The 18,168-nt window shown below is 37.9% G+C and overlaps 1 protein-coding gene across 1 annotated transcript in view; it reads right to left on the bottom strand.

Annotated features, from left to right (window-relative positions):
• Positions 1–13,121: 13,121 nt before the first annotated feature.
• The window catches only part of XK (X-linked Kx blood group antigen, Kell and VPS13A binding protein), a 54,858-nt gene continuing 49,811 nt past the window's right edge, over positions 13,122–18,168 (bottom strand). The window contains exon 3 of the mRNA XM_001379086.5: positions 13,122–17,183. Within this exon, the coding sequence (XP_001379123.2) occupies positions 16,363–17,183 (821 nt within the window). The 3' untranslated portion in view covers positions 13,122–16,362. The remainder of the gene's footprint in view (positions 17,184–18,168) is intronic.

The raw sequence follows: 18,168 nt of genomic DNA on the forward strand, positions 1-18,168 counted from the left end.
ATACACAGGAAAATTCATTTCTAAAATGTCCTTCCAATAGACAAAAAGTTAGTGAAAAGAAACAAGCAAAAAGCATCATATTCTGGGTTCCAGCTGACACCAACAAGCACTATTTGTTGTTGTTCAATTGTGACCTGCTCTTTGTGACCCTATTTGGGGTTTTCTTGGCAAAGATACTGGAATGGTTTGCCATTTCACTCTCCAATTTAATTTACAGAGAGGAAACTGAGGCCAACAGGTTAAGTGACCTGCCAACTCATGTCTTCCTGACTCCCAGGCCCATCAATCTATGTACCACCTAACTGCCCTAACCAACAATATAGCCAAAGGTAAATCCCTTCTTTTCTCCACAAAGCAGGAACCATGCAACATTTACACTTGCCTATCAGATATTTTTCTGAGGCTAGCCACATAGGAGATCACAGAATTTTACTGTCCAAAGCAGGATTGCTATAGCCAGCACATACCTGAAAATTTCCAATGTGGGCATTTACACTTCAGTCAAATACTGCAAATCAGAGCTCGATTTATTATCTATAGATTGTCCAGACTTAATAAAATGATGGAGAAAATGTTAATAATGGTAAACTTAAAGTGTGTCCTGAACAGTAAGTGGTCAGAAGCAAAACACTTTTGGGAATGGACAAGATGAAAGTAGAAAGACTAGGATAAATAGGAGGAAAATTCAGATGGAGGTAATACACAATAATAATAATGGTAAAAAAATACATAGAGAAATGAGTAGAATATATAACAATACAAGTCATTTCCCAGCTAATAAATGGTTAAAGGATATGAACAGGTAGTTATCAGACAAAGGAATTAAAGCTCTATAGTTGTGGGGAAATGCTCTAAATCACTATTAATTAGAAAAATGCAAAATAAAAGAACTCTGAGGGAGAACCCCATATCTATCATATTGGTTATTATCACAGAAAAGAAAATGAAGAAAGTTAGAGAAATCTGAATCAATGCCCAAAGGGCTATAAACAAATACTGATCCAGAAATACCATTACTAGATATTTATCTCAAAGAGATAAAAACAAAAAAGGACCTATGCCTGCAAAAATATTTAAAGCAGATGGCTAAGAACTGGAAAGTGAGAAGATGTTCACCAATTGGAGAATAACTAAGTTAAGGTATATGATTGTAATGGAATACTTTTGGGCTATAAGAAATGATGAGCAGGAAGATTTCAGAAAACAAAAAAACCTGGAAAGATTTGCACAAACTGAAGCAGAGTGAAGTAAGCAGAACCTGGAGAACACAATAACAGCAATGTTGTACTATAAACAACTCTGAATAACTTAGCTATTTTCAGTAATACAATAATCCAAGACAACCCCAAAGGTCTCCATGAAAAACACAAGCTGCTTCCAAAGGAAAAAAACTGAAGGAGTCTGGATTCAGACCAAACCTAATGTGTTTCACTTGCTTTCTTCATTTTTTTTTTGTTTGTTCCACAAAAGGATTAATCTGGGAAGATGTTTTACGTGATTTCACATGTAAAAGCTACATCAGATTGCTTATCATCTCAATGAGGGTGGGAGGGTAGAAAGGGGCAGAAGGAGAGAATTTGGGATTCAAAATTTAGGGAAAAAATATACGTGTTAAAAATTATTTTTACATGTAATGGGAGGGGAGGTATTATTGGAAAAACAAAACAAAGCAAAAAATGGTCCTAAGGATTGAACATTTATCTGCAATTCAAAGAGATCTGTGGAAGAGACATGAAGAAAGAGAGGTTTTGCAGGACAAGAAAAGCATGCAAGAAACAAAGCTGGGGGACCTGGTCTGCAAAATCAAGGTGAAGATTCCAAACAGAATGTTCCCAGGAGGAGGCAGTTGAAGCTGGCCAGGGGGAGGAACAGATTCTCTCTCTCTCTCTCTCTCTCTCTCTCTCTCTCTCTGGGGGTTTACTGACCAGGAGAGAAATTTCTGCTCTTTGCGTTTTCCTGATCAAGAGAGACCTTTGTGGCTCTGACAGATTCTGGACTTGAATTACTCAAGCAGAGATTATCTGATTGAAGAAAGAAGAAAAGAAGAAAATGACTTGTCCTCCATCTCTCTGGCTGTCTGAGTCACAATTGTGACTGGACTGACAATTCCCACACCCTCCAAATTCTCCTTAGAGATTAGGGACACCCTCATCCCTCTTACCTCAATCCTCGTCCTGTTTCCCAATAAACCCCTTAACTGAGAAAAAGAAAAGAAAGGAGTTTTTCCTCATAAATCTTGTAGTCCACTGAGGGGGCGGGGGGGGGGGGGGAGGAAGCCAAAAGGCTTCAAGAAGAGGGTGGTTAAGGGAGGGACCAAAAGGGAGGAGGAGGGTAGGAAAAATATTGATTGACCATTAGTGATCAATAGGCAACTCCAGAGTAACCCTCTAGTAGCATCTATCTCTCTAGCAGCATCTCTCATCTATCTCCATTTTAACTAAGCAGCCCCAGGTTCCCCTAGTATTAGCTCTCTAGTCTCAAGTATCCAGTTATTACAACAAGAAATAGTTCCACACAAATCATCCATTTATTACAGATCTCAAGAATCACTGACTTTCACCTGTACTTGTGCCTGAACAAGAATTCTTTCTACAACATCTTTGGCAAGTCTAACTAAAACAACCCAGGTTTTGTTGTTCTTGGTTTTATTCACTAACCTCAGTGCCTTCTAAGCTTCAGTTCTCTTGACTCTTCTTATAGGAGCATATAATTTTAATTATAATATTATAATTTCATATAATATATAATAATAATTTAATATACTAATAATTGTAATTCTTCTTTGATTAGGTGTCTTTTCTTCCAAAGGCATCCAGGTGACTCATGGATAGAACACCAGATCTGGAGTTGAGAAGAGCTGAGTTTGTGACTCTAGGCAAGACACTTAGCTTCTGTTTGCCTCTGTTTCCTCATCTGTAAAATGGGGATAATAATAGCAGCGACCTGGCAGAGTTGTTGTGAGGTTTAAATGAAATGAGATAATATTTGCAAAGTGCTTGGCACATAGAAAGCAGTATATAAATGCCATCCATTGTATATGGATGTTATATTTAAACATTTAAAATATAATAATATAAATTATTAATCATTTAATATGATGATACCATTATTACTTTAATGTTAACTATGACTATAATTAAAATATATGTATGTGTACATATCTTTTAAATCCAAGTTGATCAGGAGATTTAAAAGGGAAAAGTTTCATATGTATAAAAAATTGTGTAGCAGCATTTTTTTTATGGTAGAAGAAAGAAAAAAGAAAACCCTGGCAGTGTCTTCAGATTCCTTAGAAACTCTCTTCCCTTTTAATTCTGTCAGAGACAATTCTTTTAGACATGATTACACTAGGGCTAACTTGATAAAGGAAAAGGGAATAATCATTTATAGAGCATCTACTATGAGTCATACACTGTGTTGAGTTTAGTCTTATTTTTTAAAACAAATATTTCATTTGATCCTCACAACCTGGATGGTAGGTGCTCTTTTCATCTTCATTTTTACTGTTGAGCAAACTGAGGCAAACATATCAAATAACTTTCCTACAAAGGCTCAGTCAGGATTTGAACACAGGTCTTCCTGACTCCAGGCTCAGCACTCTATCCACTGCACTACCAGCTGCTTCTGACCTAATTTAAGCTACAGTGTTAATAATTGATAAGTAAATCTGCCTTTTAATCCCAAGTCTAGCTAAAGTAATCATTAAAGAAATGGGAGTAGACCAGTGGAAGGTAACTACTTTGGGACACTGGGATTTTTCCCATTTCCTTCCAATGATAACCCTGTTCAGACTGTCTGGTAAGTACCAGGCTAGGGGATGTGACAAGAATCATGTGGTGGTTTCTAGACACTGAGGCTTACAACCTAGATATTCTTTGATTCCTCAGTCTCCATCGCCCCATAATCAAATACGAGGTCAAATTTTGTTGCTTCTCCATCTATATCTTTTATATCTCCTTCCTTCTCTCCATCACCACTCTAGTTCAGTCACCTGACTCATCCTCTCTCACCTTGACTGTGGCCATAGCCTTCTGATTGGTCTCCCAGCCTCCAGCCTCTCTTTTCTCCAATCCATTATCCACAATGGCCAAGTTGATATTCCAAAACACAAATCTCACCACATCACTCCACTAATCAAAATTCCAGAGGTTTTCCGTTATCTTGAGGACCAATTCCAAATTCTTGAGTCATTTTAAGCCTTTTGCATCCTGGCTCCAATGTACTTTTATTAGCCATGACTTCACTTTATTCACCCTACAGCATGGTCAAGCAAGTCTTTCTGCTTTTCCCATGTAACATTCCTCTCTGATCTCCATGCCCTTGCACTGGCTGCCTCTGTGCCTAGACTTCATTCTCTTCTGATTCTCACAAATTTTTAGAGAAATTTAGAGAAATCACACTGATTTCTCTACATTCTACTACTCTCCACCCTCATAACCTTGTGTTTATTCTGCCTATAGTATGCATATAGTTGTATGCATAACTGTTATTTCCTGAAAAGAATGTAAGCTTGTAGAGGGCAGGGAGTATTCACTTTTATGTTTCTTTCCTCAGCACCTAGCAGAGTGCCTGGAACATATCAATCACTAATTAATGATAAGATATTAATAATAAGTTGATATTGATAAAATATAAACATAATTATTAAAATTAATGATAATACATTGATAATAAATCAATATATAGATCAAGAAAATATTATAAATATTATTATTACAAATGAATGACAATGCATTGATAATAAATAATAACAAATTAATAAAATAGTATAAACTATAAATCAATGATAATGCATTGATAAATCAATAATAAATTAATGAAATATTAATATAATTGTTAGAAATTATACATTAATAATGCATTGATAATGAATCAATAATAATATATTAATTATATATTATAAATATGGTTATCATAAATTAGTGACAATGCATTGATAATAAACAACAAATTAATAAAATAGTATAGACTATGAATTAATGATGATGTATAGATAAATCAATAATGAATTAATGAAATATTAATGTAATTATTAGAAATTATAAATTAATGACAATGTATTGATAATGAATCAATAATAATCGATTAATGATATATTATAAATATGGTTATAAATTAATGACAATGCATTGATAATAAATCAATAATAATAAATTAATTATTATACATAAATATTATAAAAATAAAAACTAGTATTTACATATAGCTTTAAGTTTTGTGAAATCTTTTATATAGGTTTTCTCATTTGATTCTCACCACAACCCCTATCATTATCAGCATTTTTATATATGAAGCAACCAAGGCACAGAGAAGTTAAGTGACTTGCCCAGGGTCAAATAGTTGATAGGTTAATAGTCAGCAGTCAATACTGGACTATGCACAAGGGACACACACTAAAAAAGAGGCAAAAGACAGTCCCTACCCTTAAGGAGCTTACTGTCTTATGGGAAAGAGAACATGCAAATATGTACAAAACAAGTTACACACAGGATAAATAAGAGATAATTAACAGGAAAGTCACTGGAATTGAAGAGTTGGGAAAGACTTCCTATAGACGGGATTTTAATTAGGATTGAAGGAAGCCAGACACGAAGAGAACATTCTAGGCATGGGAGCCAGCCAAAGAATATCCCCTGAGTTGAGAGAGAGATTGTCTTGCTCAAGAAATAGCCATGGATTCATTCTTACAGAATGGAAAAGTTTGTGCTGGGGAGAAAGGTATATGAAGACTGGAAAAGTAGGAGTGGGGGAGCGGAGTAGCAATTAGTTTATGAAGTGCTCTGAACACTAAAGGATTTTTGTGTTTGATCCTAGAGATGATAGGCAGCCACCGGAGTTGATTGTGTAGAGGAGTGACACTGTCCAACCTACGCTGAGGAAAATCATTTCAGTAACTGAGTAAAAGATGGATTGGGAGTGAGGAAAGACTTGAGGCAGACAGATCCACCAATAGGCTACTAAAGTAATCCGGCAGCTGGGTGTCTGGGACAAGATGGCAATGATGACAACTCAGTGAGATGAAATGATTTTCCCTTGATCATTTTCTCATGCTCAGGTTTGGAATCATGATTTAAAAAAACCTTTTATTTGTGTATTTTTTAAAAGAAAAACTTCATTTTACCTTTTTAAAGCCTATTAACAATTAGTGATTTCAAACTCTTAATAGTAGTATTGGAGAGCTAGGGATGAAAGGGGGAAATGTTACAGAATTCTTTGAAAACTAAAGAGATATCGCCAAACATTATCCATTCAACCTCATGAATCTAGAGGAGCCAAGTGTTTTTGATACTCCTTTTGCAATAGGAAACCATAAAAGAAGCATAATAGAAAAATTACCAACAGAGGAAAAAAACTAACCTCTTTCTCAGTCACATTGCAATGAGAACTGTGTCTGGAAGCAGACTCCAGAACAAGCCTACTATTCCTTTTCCATTCCTCCTCTCCTTCTCTCTTCCTCCTTTCTTCTCTGCCTCCTCCTCTCTTTTTTCTTCTGCATAGGAGATCTAATTGTGGGATCTCAGCCCTCCACATTGGAGGAATTCAGATCAGCAAATACACAATGTAGATGACTAAAGGAGATAGGAGTTAAAGAGACTCCAGGAAACAGGTGAATAAGTTTTCAATCAGGAGTCCTCATTCAGAGAGAGTAATAATAGATTTAGTTAGATGAAAACAGTTGGGAGGGGTGGTATAGTGAAGGGACAAGAGAAAACTCAATCTACTCCCATGACAATCCTCCTCCCTTGTCCCTGCTACAGAATTGAGGACCCAGTGATTGCACAATTGGTTTCAAAACCAAATCAGAGGAAGCACTGATTGCTGTTCATTTTCTAAAAGATGTCCTGGATTCTGCAATCATTTGAACTAAGGCGGTCTTAGCAAGGCAGTGGAAAGAATACTGGATTTAAAATTGGAAATCCTGAATTTGTTTCCCAGCCTTATCTGACCTTGGAATTCTGGTAGAAAACTTGGACTAAACCAGGGAATTCCAAACTTTTTTTGATTGTTGATTCTTCTCAGTTAATATTTTTAGCCTGCACCTCCAACTTATTTAAATATATTGATTAATTTGCAGATTATATACAGTCAGTACAACCTAAGGGATAGTTAAAGCTATCCTAGGAACACTGGTTCAATTCTCACCTCTGACACTTGGTACCTATGTGACCCAGAGCAGACAAGAAGCCTCATGGGCATAGGAAACATTTACTTACTGGCCAGACTTCATCTATGCCATCCCTCAGAGAAGATGTTGCACAAGACATTCCTTCTCCTAAGTCCATTAGGGGATGGCCTGAGTGGTTATCCCCCAAGTGTAGAATGCTCTCATACCTGATCTCTTCCTTCCAGCTTCCCCAACTTCCTTAAAGCCTCAACTAATATTCTACCATCTATGAGAAGCCTTTTGCCTGTTCTTCTTATTGCGATTGCCCAGCCTCTATGATTACATTCAATTTTTTTCTGTATCTATCTTTTTTGTACATAGTTGCTAACATGTTGTTTTCCTCATTAGATTGTAAACTCCTCAAGGGCAGGGTCTGTTTTTGCCTTATTATCCTCAGCACTTAGCAAGGTCCCTGGTACATAGAAGTCACTTAATAAATGCTTGTTGACTTGACACTGTTAAAGAACAGGCTGGTTCCATTCATAGGATGCTGAGAATGTGGCTGCTACCCAGTGTTACTGGATGGATATGAAAAAGTCTGACAAATCCTTCTCTCAAATATGAGGGAACAAACAACACAGTGCCTCGATTTCCTATGAATGCTTACCTGGACTTTCTGTCTCTAAAAATTCATCTTCCTGCAAGGTGATATCATTTCTGAAACTCCTATCTATCTCTTCAGCACCTCCTGAGTGGTGGACCTAGGATTTCCTCTCCTTGGAGAGTGGAAGATGGACATCGGGGAGTTCCTCCCAAATCCTCTTTTTAAAGAGGGGGTCCATGGCAGACACCTCATAATTCCCCATCTGGCTGCAGGATTTTATCATGTCCCAGTCATGTGTATCTTTCTACCCATTATTCCTTCTCTTTTCATCTGTTGTTTTCCCCATTAGATCATGAGCTCCTTGTGGGCAGAGAATGTCTTTTGCCTTTTCTTTTTATCTCCAGCACTTGGAATAGTGCCTGGCTGCTTAATAAATGTTTATTGACTGACTGATTTCCTGAGATCCCCACCATCAAAGTCACTACTTTGGATTAAAGCATTGTATTTATTTACTGATGCCTATTAAAATTCAAATGTAGCATTTGGATAGAGTCAAATCCCACATCCTTCTAAGGAATCTAGACCATCCAAAATCTAGAAAAGACATGCTAGAAGAAGGCACCAAAATAGCATGTGTGAGTGTGGGTGTGAGACTGTAGTGGGGGAGAGGGGAGAATAGAGATAAGGAAGAAACACAAAAGGGATGGTGATGAGGAACCTATAATAAACTCAAATTCATGTTACTCAAAGCTGCCAAGGCTTAAGGAGATTTAGAAAAGAAACATGAGATCATTGAGTCCTGCCTCCTTATTTTACAGATGGGGAAACAGAGTCCCAAGAAGGTGAAGTGACTTGCTAGAAAAAAAAGGCAGTCAGGCATTTATTAAGCACCTCCAGGGAGGTAGGCACTAAGCTAAACACCATGGTTACAAAGAAAGGTTAAAAAAAAATGGTTCTTGCCCTCAAGCTTACAGTTGAATGGGGGAGACAATACACTAATGACTATGTACAAAGACTATTCATATATATAGATACACATATAGATATATACCCACATATATGGGCACATGTGCATATGTTTGGATATGAATATATACATATATACATGCACATATATGTGAGTTTGTGTATGTATCTATATGTATGTGTGTGTATATCAGAGATAATCTCAGAGGGAAAACACTAAGATTTAGAAAGACAAGGAAAGGCTTCTTGCAGAAGGTCGAACCTTATCTGAAACTTGAAAGAAAACCAGGGAAGACAGGAGGCAGAGATGAGGAAGGAGAGAGTTGCAGACATGGGGAATAGTCAGTGAAAATGCCTAGAGATGGGAGATGCAACACATGGTGGGAGAAACAGTCCAGAGAGTGATTGTCACTGGTTTGGAGAGTATCTACATGGGCATGAGGACCAAGAAGACTACAAAGACAGGAAAGAGTTAGGTTATCAAGGGCTTTAAAAGCCAGACTTAGGACTCAAATTTAAGTTTGCCTCTGATACAGATTTCCTAGATGTAGAGAGGGAATTCTGCAGTTCCCAGGTTTGGATCTGTAGACCAAGACTCTTGGGATGCCAGGTCTCCCCTTCTTGTAATGACAAAGACTTCATCCAACAGCGATTTGGTTAATTAATAAGGTGGCCCTATAATGAACTTACACTTTCATTAATAAGCATGTGTCTACTGAGGGGGTTGGGGGTTTGCCTGGGCGATGTCTATCCTGGCTTTCTGGCACAGTTCAACCTGTAATTTCTTGCTGGCTCCTTCATGGAGCTCCCAGAAAGCCAGAAAGCTTCCAAAGAGGAGCTTCTGGAGAGCTGGGAAGGGCTTGTCTACTCAGGGCTGTAAGTGATTCAGAATCTATAGATCTATGGAGACAATTTCTCCTAGGAAAAAGCAAACATTTGCTAAGGGTTCTATTTGGGAGATCTTTTTCATCTTTCTTCCATATTTCTATAAAACTTGCCTTTTTTATTTTGGTGAATTTCTTTGCTTACAAGGGAAGTCACTGTCAGCGGGCAAGTTGTTGTCAGGTACTAATTCTCTCAGATTTTCTAGGAAGAAGCTGGAGAAGTGGGAAATTCCCCAAAGTAAACCAGAGCCCTTTATTTAGGAGATTCTATGTTATGTGTACTTTTAATTCAACAAACTTTTGTTAATCGCTTAATATGTATAGAGGCAGCTAGGTGGCAGAGTTGATAGTCAGGAAGACTTTTCCTGAGTTCAAATCCTACCTCAGACCCATACTAGCTGTGTGACTCCGGGCAAATCACTTAACCCTATTGGCCTTAGTTTTTTCACCTCTAAAATGAGCTGGAAAGGAAATAGCAAACCACTCCAATATCTTTGACAAGATAACACACATATTGGAGACATAGTGGATGATCTATTCAACTAGATTGCACAGAGGATTGGAGTGCTATCCTGGAATCAGGAAGCTCTAAGTTCACATTCCACCCCCAAAGGGGGTCACCTAGAGTGGGACATGACTGAAATGACTGGATGACAACAAATAGATATAGAGAAAGGAAACATAGTGAATAGAGTCACAGGACCTGCGTCTCAGTCCTGCCTCCAAATAGGGACCGTGATAAGAGAGAGAAATAAGAAATAAGAAGAAAGGCAAAGAAATAAGAGAAAAGGGAGAAGGAAAAAAAGAAAGAGAAAGAAAGAAAAATAAAGAAAAGGAGAAAGAAAGAAGAAAAAGGAAATGAAAAAGGAGAAACAAAAAAAGAGGGAGAGAAAGAGAAAGTTAGACAGACATAAAGACAGAGAGAGAAACATGATGCAATAACTAAAATACTGATAAATCTGAAATCAAAGAACAGGGCATGAATTCTATTTCTGATAATAGTAGATGTGTAACTATTTGCAAGCCATTTTTCAGTGCTCCTGATAGTTTTTTAAGTGATGGAAGAAAGCTGGCCTACATTAGGGTAGGGGATATGCTTTGTGTATATATATATATATATATATATATATATATACACACACAAAGCATTCATCTGGGATCTGGGTTTTACCAATGTGAAATAGTCCTTGCTCATGAGGAGATGTGATTCCATTGGGGAGGGTTATAACATGCTCATTTAAGTAAATACAAATTTAACCATAAATTATTAACATTTATAAAATATTATTCTAGTAAGAGAAATGAGTCAATCTTATCTGTAAGTATTGAACACACATGTAAATATGTAGTGTTTCTCAAATAATTTTTTTCCAGATTTATAGCAGTTTTCCCAGAGTGTGTACAAAAGCCAAGGTTATTCTGTCAACTCCTATCTTTATCAAATGGCAAAATTTGTAGTACTTCATCTGAGCCAGTAGCCAAGAGCCAGAGATATCCAGATTGCCAAATGAAGCAGTCCCAGATGGACCCCTTTGGCCACTGTAGTTGTTGACATCCACCTTTCTCAAGGGGCTGATTTACCATCAAGTGAACTCATTCAATGAGACTTTTAATGCAGGCTTTGGCTTATTCCTCAAACTCAAGGTCACTGCTGATGGTTGTATCACCCTCCATGTTGTGGGAACAAAAAACTGGAAGCAAAGAGGGAACTTATTGGTTGAACAAATTGTGAATAAATTTGGGAACTGAACAAATTGTTATATGAATGCCATATCAATGTACTATAAGAAATGAGGAATTCAGGGAAAATGGAATTGGAGAGGGGTCTTATATGTCCTCTTATATGAACAGATGCAGAATGAAGAAAGCAGAATCAGGAGAAGCAAATATACAATGATGACACTAACATACATAAATGAAAATGTCACTAAAATGCAGTCACACTACGATTATTTGGAATAAAAAATCTTGGTTCTGGAGAATAGACAATAAGGTGGGCAACCAGAGGGATGGAATGCTGCAGACATTATTAGATGCATTGGTTTTATGGGTCAGGTTGCTTAACTTTTTCTTTGAGTCTCAGGAAGGTTTGATGGGAACTTACATTGGGAAATAAAAAACAAAAAATATCTAGATCATAGATTTTGAGAACCATTAAGGATGATGGCAGTCATATAGTTATGATGAAATTAAGTGGAATAGAAGTACAGCTCTGGACCCAGAGCCAAGAAAACATCAGTTTGAAGCCAGCTTCCTTTACATACTAGGTCCATGACCCTGGACAAGTCCTTAACCTGTATGCCTTAGTTTCCCTCTCGGTAAAATGGAGATAGCATATAGTTCTTGGGATTGTTGTGAGATTTAAAAGAGGTAATATTTGTAAAGCATTTTAAAAATATTAAAAGTACTATATAAATACACTCTATTATTATAGTCTGTTTTATAAATCAGGAAACTGAGACCCCTTAAAAGTTAAGTAATTTGTGCAAGATCACCCACAACAGGAGCAGTTAGGTGACACAGTGAATAGAGTGCCTGGTCTGGAGTCAAGAGGATCTGGGTTCAAATGTGGCCTCAGACACTTCATAGCTATGTGATCTTGGGCAAGTCATTTAACCCTGTTTGTCTAGCCTTTGCCCTTCTGTCTTAGAGTTTTTACTAAGACAGAAAGTAAGAGTTTAAAAATATTATGTATCACACATATTAAGAGGTTGAGCTTGGATTTCTATCCAGGTCCTCTGACATCAAATCTAGCATTCTTTCCATGAAGCCACATCAATACACCTTAAAAAAAATACAATGTGATATTTAGAAGAGGAAGCTTCAATCACCAATGCACCCTATCTTTCCTTTGCCAAACTGGTACAGTTTGATGAATAATTCATGTTTTTGATATTTTCCTCCAGACATCTTGATGGTCAGCTACTGAGCAGAAATTTGAATCATCTGTTATCCAATTATTTCATTTGTCTGTAGACAATATCACATCAACTGCCTTGCAATATCTCTAGACTTCCTTGAATTTCCTGGTGAGACCTAAATTGTGCCTGGGCTCTGACCTAGAGGGACTGTCCAGTCATAGGTCCCAATTTGCTAATTACTGAGCTACAGTGATAATATTTGACTGTGAAGATTCATCTTCCTACATTCAAATCTGACCTCATATACTTCCTAGTCAAATAAATCCCTGGGCAAGTCATTTATGCCTGTTTGCCTCTGTTCCTTATCTGCAAAATGAACTAGAAAAGCAAATGGCAAACCACTCCAGTATTTCTGCCAAGAAAAACTCAAATGGGGCCATCCAGAGTTGAGCATGACTGAAACAACAATGCGCACAAATGAAATAATTTGCTGGGTAAAAGAAAGAGGACCTGGGCATTCTTGGCTTGGTAACCAAGCATATTCCCATTCAATTCTCTGTTTCTGGTAATAATGGGTATTCCTCAATTGAAGTTCTAAAACCATCATTCAACCCAGTGGCATAACTTTTTTAAAAATTCTTTTTTAAGAGTGGTTCTTGGATCCTGAAAGTAACAAACAGAAATTCATGCAGAGAGTGATGTACCATCAAAAGAAACATAAACACTGTTTATTAGAGGCAATGACTGCAGACTGGCAGTCAATAAAATCCCATGTCCATAATATATTTATTACAGTTACGATGGTGGGCATGATTCTGAATATAAAACTGGCAATCCACTCACAGGAAGTATAATACTCATACATACATATACAGAACCATGACAACCCATTTGATAAAATCATTTCCAAGGAAATGCCATATGTTTGAGAATCAGCTTTTAGACCTATTTTCCATTTGTAAGGACAAAAAGATATTTCCAAAAGTGTTGAATTCAGAGAAAAATCTTTAGAATCCTCAGAAAGAAAGAGGGGGTATTTTGCAGTTATTTTTTATTTTCTGACCAGTCCCATATCCATAAACATGATGTTTTGTAAACACTGGCCACAAGGGCGGTAACATCATCTCGAACAGATGTTGTGTAGATTTCCCCCTTCCCTGAAATTTCCAAAGCAGAGGCTATCCATCAAGCCTGCTTCCACAAGGTCAAATGATCAAGGATTCATTCAAAAGCTGGATGCAAGTTAGAATGCAGTGCAAAGCAACCTTCTCATTGCAACACATTTCCATTATGAGTCTGGTGACATAAAATAATGCTAGCTTATAGTTGCATAGGATGTTTTAAAAGTACTGTCATGATCATCATCTACTCTGATCCTCACGACACCCCTGTGAGGTAGGCAGGTCAGCTATTACTACATTTGTTAGATGTAGGGAATGGAGGGACAGAGAGGTAACAGAACTGTCTGAGATTGGACAACAGGTAGTAAGGGCAAAAACTAGGAGCCAGGAATGGTTGTGCTACCATGACCAGAGACGCGATCCAATAGAAACTTTTTCTTCATTAAGGAACTACATAAAAAGAATGGTTTTAAATCTTTGTTTTATTCTATTCCTAATCTTTTAATTTTTTGAGAAAAAAATTCCCATGTGGTCTTATGTGCATGTCTATCTACATTTAAATATCTTTATCTGTCAATATGCACAATATTTATCTCTGTGTATATACATGAATGTTTTGGCACACACAGAGCCATGTGGGAGCACGTGTGCACATACACACACACAAAATAATTTGCATTAGGTCTACAAAACAGTATCAAGGACAGCTGATGTGGGCAAAGAGACACCCAGATGATGCATAATGACACAAGATAATTTTCTCTTGCTTGAATAAATAAACAAATTTGCTAACTACTTGCCTATAATATTTTACACATATTGAGGAACCAAGAATACTTCAAATTTAAAAAATCTGCAAACAAAACTGAGGTGAGATTGATCAGTAGTCTACAGACATGCCAACTGAAGTATATAAAACTAGTAAATCACAAGAGAATACCCTTTGAATATAATAGAAGAGTACAACAAATTGTATATTTGTGTGCATGTACACTTCACATTTTCTATATGAAATCAAAACCAATAAAGTGATCAAATCTGAGAATGTTTGACAGATATATCTTGCTAGACAATACAGTCATGTAAAAAAACTGACATCAGCATAGTGCATTTTAATGTCTTTTGCCTAAATTGTTTTATATTCTTATGCTGCCATTATTTCATTTTTAATCATGTTAAAAGATGTCTTTGCTTCAACCACTTTCCAAGTATTACATGAGAAAATTTTTAACATTAAAACTAAAGGTATAAGATTAACTTCCCCATGACACTTGAGTGAATGTTACCCAACTTCGTGTCAACACACACATATATACATACACACCCATATACACACAGTACCAAACTGAAGAGGTGAATAAAGGAGGATTTAATTGAATCAAAAGTCTATGTTAAAATTACTGCATTTAAAGTCACTGGATTCTGGGTCACTTAATTTCTTTGGGGCAGTGGAGAGAGTTGTGGCATTAAGATCCACATCATGGCTAGGCTGTCTTTTTTAGTCTAAGTGTTTCCTTTAAATAATAAAAACCAAAATATCCTACCTAGATAACACTGGCCTGGAATTCTCAAGTGATTTATAAAAATTATACGGGTCTTTCCTAAGATCTTTTGGGAGAGATGATAAACTTTCAAAAGATAGCTTTTTTGGAATAAATCTCAGGTTTTTCTGTGACTTCACAGAATCTTCTGGCAGGAGTGGACTTTGAGAGGTTAGAAGACTGCCTTCAAGGTGACCCACAATAAAAAAGACCTAAAGAATGGTATCGTGTTTGTGGAGGCTCCCAGAGAAGGAGACTCCATAATTTCCTCATTTAGTCATTTTAATGCTTAATGATCTTTATGATCCAGAAATTCTCCTATGTACCTAATGCCTATGAATGTTCTCCCAAACCCCCAGGGCATCTAGAATCAAAGTCAAAATAGAATATAAGTTTCTTCTTAGGGACATTTAACACCTAAAGTCTCCAGATCCAAATTCTTGAATGCATATGATCTGAGGCATGATATAAGGAAGGTCAGAAATCATCAAAGTATAAAAACAGCACATTCAAATATTTGAAAATCTATCAGCATCATGCACTGGCAATCAGTGCCATCAACCAGTCAGAGAAAAGGCCAGGATTTTTTCTGCATTTAAGCAGAAATCTCTTGGGCTAAGCAGAAGAAGGGGAAAAAAAGTATTCAAGGGTCCATTGTAAATTGTTCAGTTTCATTTTAAGAAATTCAGAGAAGGAAGGCATGGCTTGGTGGGATGACCATAGCAGTGACTCTCTGTCACTAAAGCCAACACAAGGATCATCTTTAGGACTGATAACTAAGCTGGATTTCCAGACAGGATGATCCGGTACCCTTTCCCAATTCTACCTAAACAAACCAATTTCAAATTTCCTGATTTCTGTTAGCTGAGATAAAATTCCAGAAGGTCCTGACCTGCAATGCTGTCCTTTTTAAAACTAAAGAGGATAATGCCAACTGGGAGAATCTGACCATTCATTCTCATACACGTAACCTTTGTTGAACAGGATGTCTTGCATCTTACCACACTGGACTGATCATCTGTAATTCTCCTTGGCAGTCTGCACAAACACACACATTCACATACACATTCCATACTCCAGTGGCAAACAGAGCAAGCTAGCCAGCAGGGAGTAGGGGATGCACTTGTAGGGATTACTTCCTGTCTATTCAAAGACATGTGCCGCATTGGTACAGGCATCAATGAACAAGCATCAGTGAGACCCAGAAAACAAGATGCAGAGGATGTGTGTAAACATAAGCAGGGGCTGCCAGCAGAGACACCATCTTACTCCGGGTCCTGTTAAGAATCAGAAGGGACGCTCAGCTGTGAGTTTCTGCTCTGTGGCTCACTTTTCTGCGGCTGGATGGGGATTTCAGAGTCATCCTGGGACTTCAAGTCTGCCCTTTCTGCAGGGTCGCTGTGCCTCTGCCTTTTACAAGGAAAGCAAAGACACCTGAAGCATGACAGCAGGCCTTGAGTAATATTAAAGGAGAAGAGCTTTTTGCAAGGGTGGAAAAACTGGTAAAACACTAGCATAAATAGGATGGCTGTGCAATATGCAATCAGCAGCTTCAGAATGAGCAAGGGAGCACACACGTACATATAAATGTCTGTCTTATAGATGTACCACAAAAGGAGGAGGAAAGCATTCTCAATGAACCTCAGCATGTAATAGACCGACAGCCTGTACCAGTTCTGGGACTTATTGATCAAGTCAGGGCTGTTGATCTTCAGCTGAACGGCCGACCAACAGAACATGTTGATGCCTGCGTACAGGAAGGTGAGGAAGCAGAGCACGATGGTGGTGCCCATTCTGCTCATGGCCTTGATATTCTCGGGAAAGGGGGAGCGGCTCCTCCAGAAGAGAATCCAGGGGTAAAAAAAAAAGCCGAAGAAATTGAGCAGTACCACCGGGAGGATCCAGATCTGGAGGACGGAGCTGAAAAGGACCAGGACCACAACACGTGTTGCGATCTCAAAGCTCCGCCAGAGGAAGATGCAGAGATAGGCGGCAGGCTTCACGCTGACCTCGTATTCGTCGTACTTGATCTTGATGGCCAGGATGTTGCAACGCAAAGCCCCGTAGACGATAGACAGCAGGGACAGGGCCATGAAGACACCTGTAAGAGAAAAGGGGAGCCAGCTCAAGGATCAGCTCATGCATAAAGCCCTCTTTAGGACATTTGGATGTAAGGATTTTTGACCCACATTGTAATTACCACAGTGGTTTTATTTTCTGGGTTATCCTTCCCCCATTAGATTATAAGCGACCTGAAGGCAAGGACTGCCTTTTTTCTTTGGTATTTATATGCCCCGGGGAGCTTTGCATAGTGCCTATTTTTATAGTAAGCATTTCATAGCTTTAGTCTATGGTTTTATCATCTACAAAATGGGGATTATAACATCTTCTGTTGGCAATACTTACAAATTGACCCACAAAGTACTTACTAAGCATCTCTGGGTGTCAGGTGCTAGGTTAGGCACTACAGACACAAAGAGGGGAATTAATCAGTCCGTGCTTTCAAAGAGTTTATAGACTATCCCTACAAAAGCATATACATGTAAGGAAATTGTAAAGTAATTTGGGGAAGGCAAGAACATTTGGGATGCTCAGTCTTATATAGGAGATAGCACTTGAGTGAGTTTTTTTCTTTAAAAAACCTCTTTTCTTCCATCTTAGACTCAATACTATGTATTGGTTCCAAGGTAGAACAGTGGTAAGGGCTAGGCAAGAGGGGTTAAGTGATTTGCCCAAGGTCACACAGCTGGGAAGTGTCTGAGGTCATATTTGAACTCAGGACCTCCTGAGGCCTGGCTCTCAATATACTGAGCCACCCAGCTGCCCCTTGAGTAGAATTTTGAAAGGAGGTAGATATTCTAAGAGGAAGATGAATAGAAATAAGTGCATCCCAGGCAAGGAGGACCCTTTGGACAAAGGCATGGAGACAAAAGGGTTGTCTATGTCTTATGTCCAAAGGTACTATTCCCCTGCCAGGAAGAAATGGGAACAAGCTGGAGGGTCAGTTCAGATTTCATTGGTTTATTCCATGAACAGATTTGTTGTCCCCCTTCTGGGAGAGACTGAAAAGTTCTGAAACCTGATTA

Source organism: Monodelphis domestica, chromosome 4 (genome assembly GCF_027887165.1).
Source record: "Monodelphis domestica isolate mMonDom1 chromosome 4, mMonDom1.pri, whole genome shotgun sequence".
Lineage (NCBI taxonomy): Eukaryota > Metazoa > Chordata > Mammalia > Didelphimorphia > Didelphidae > Monodelphis > Monodelphis domestica.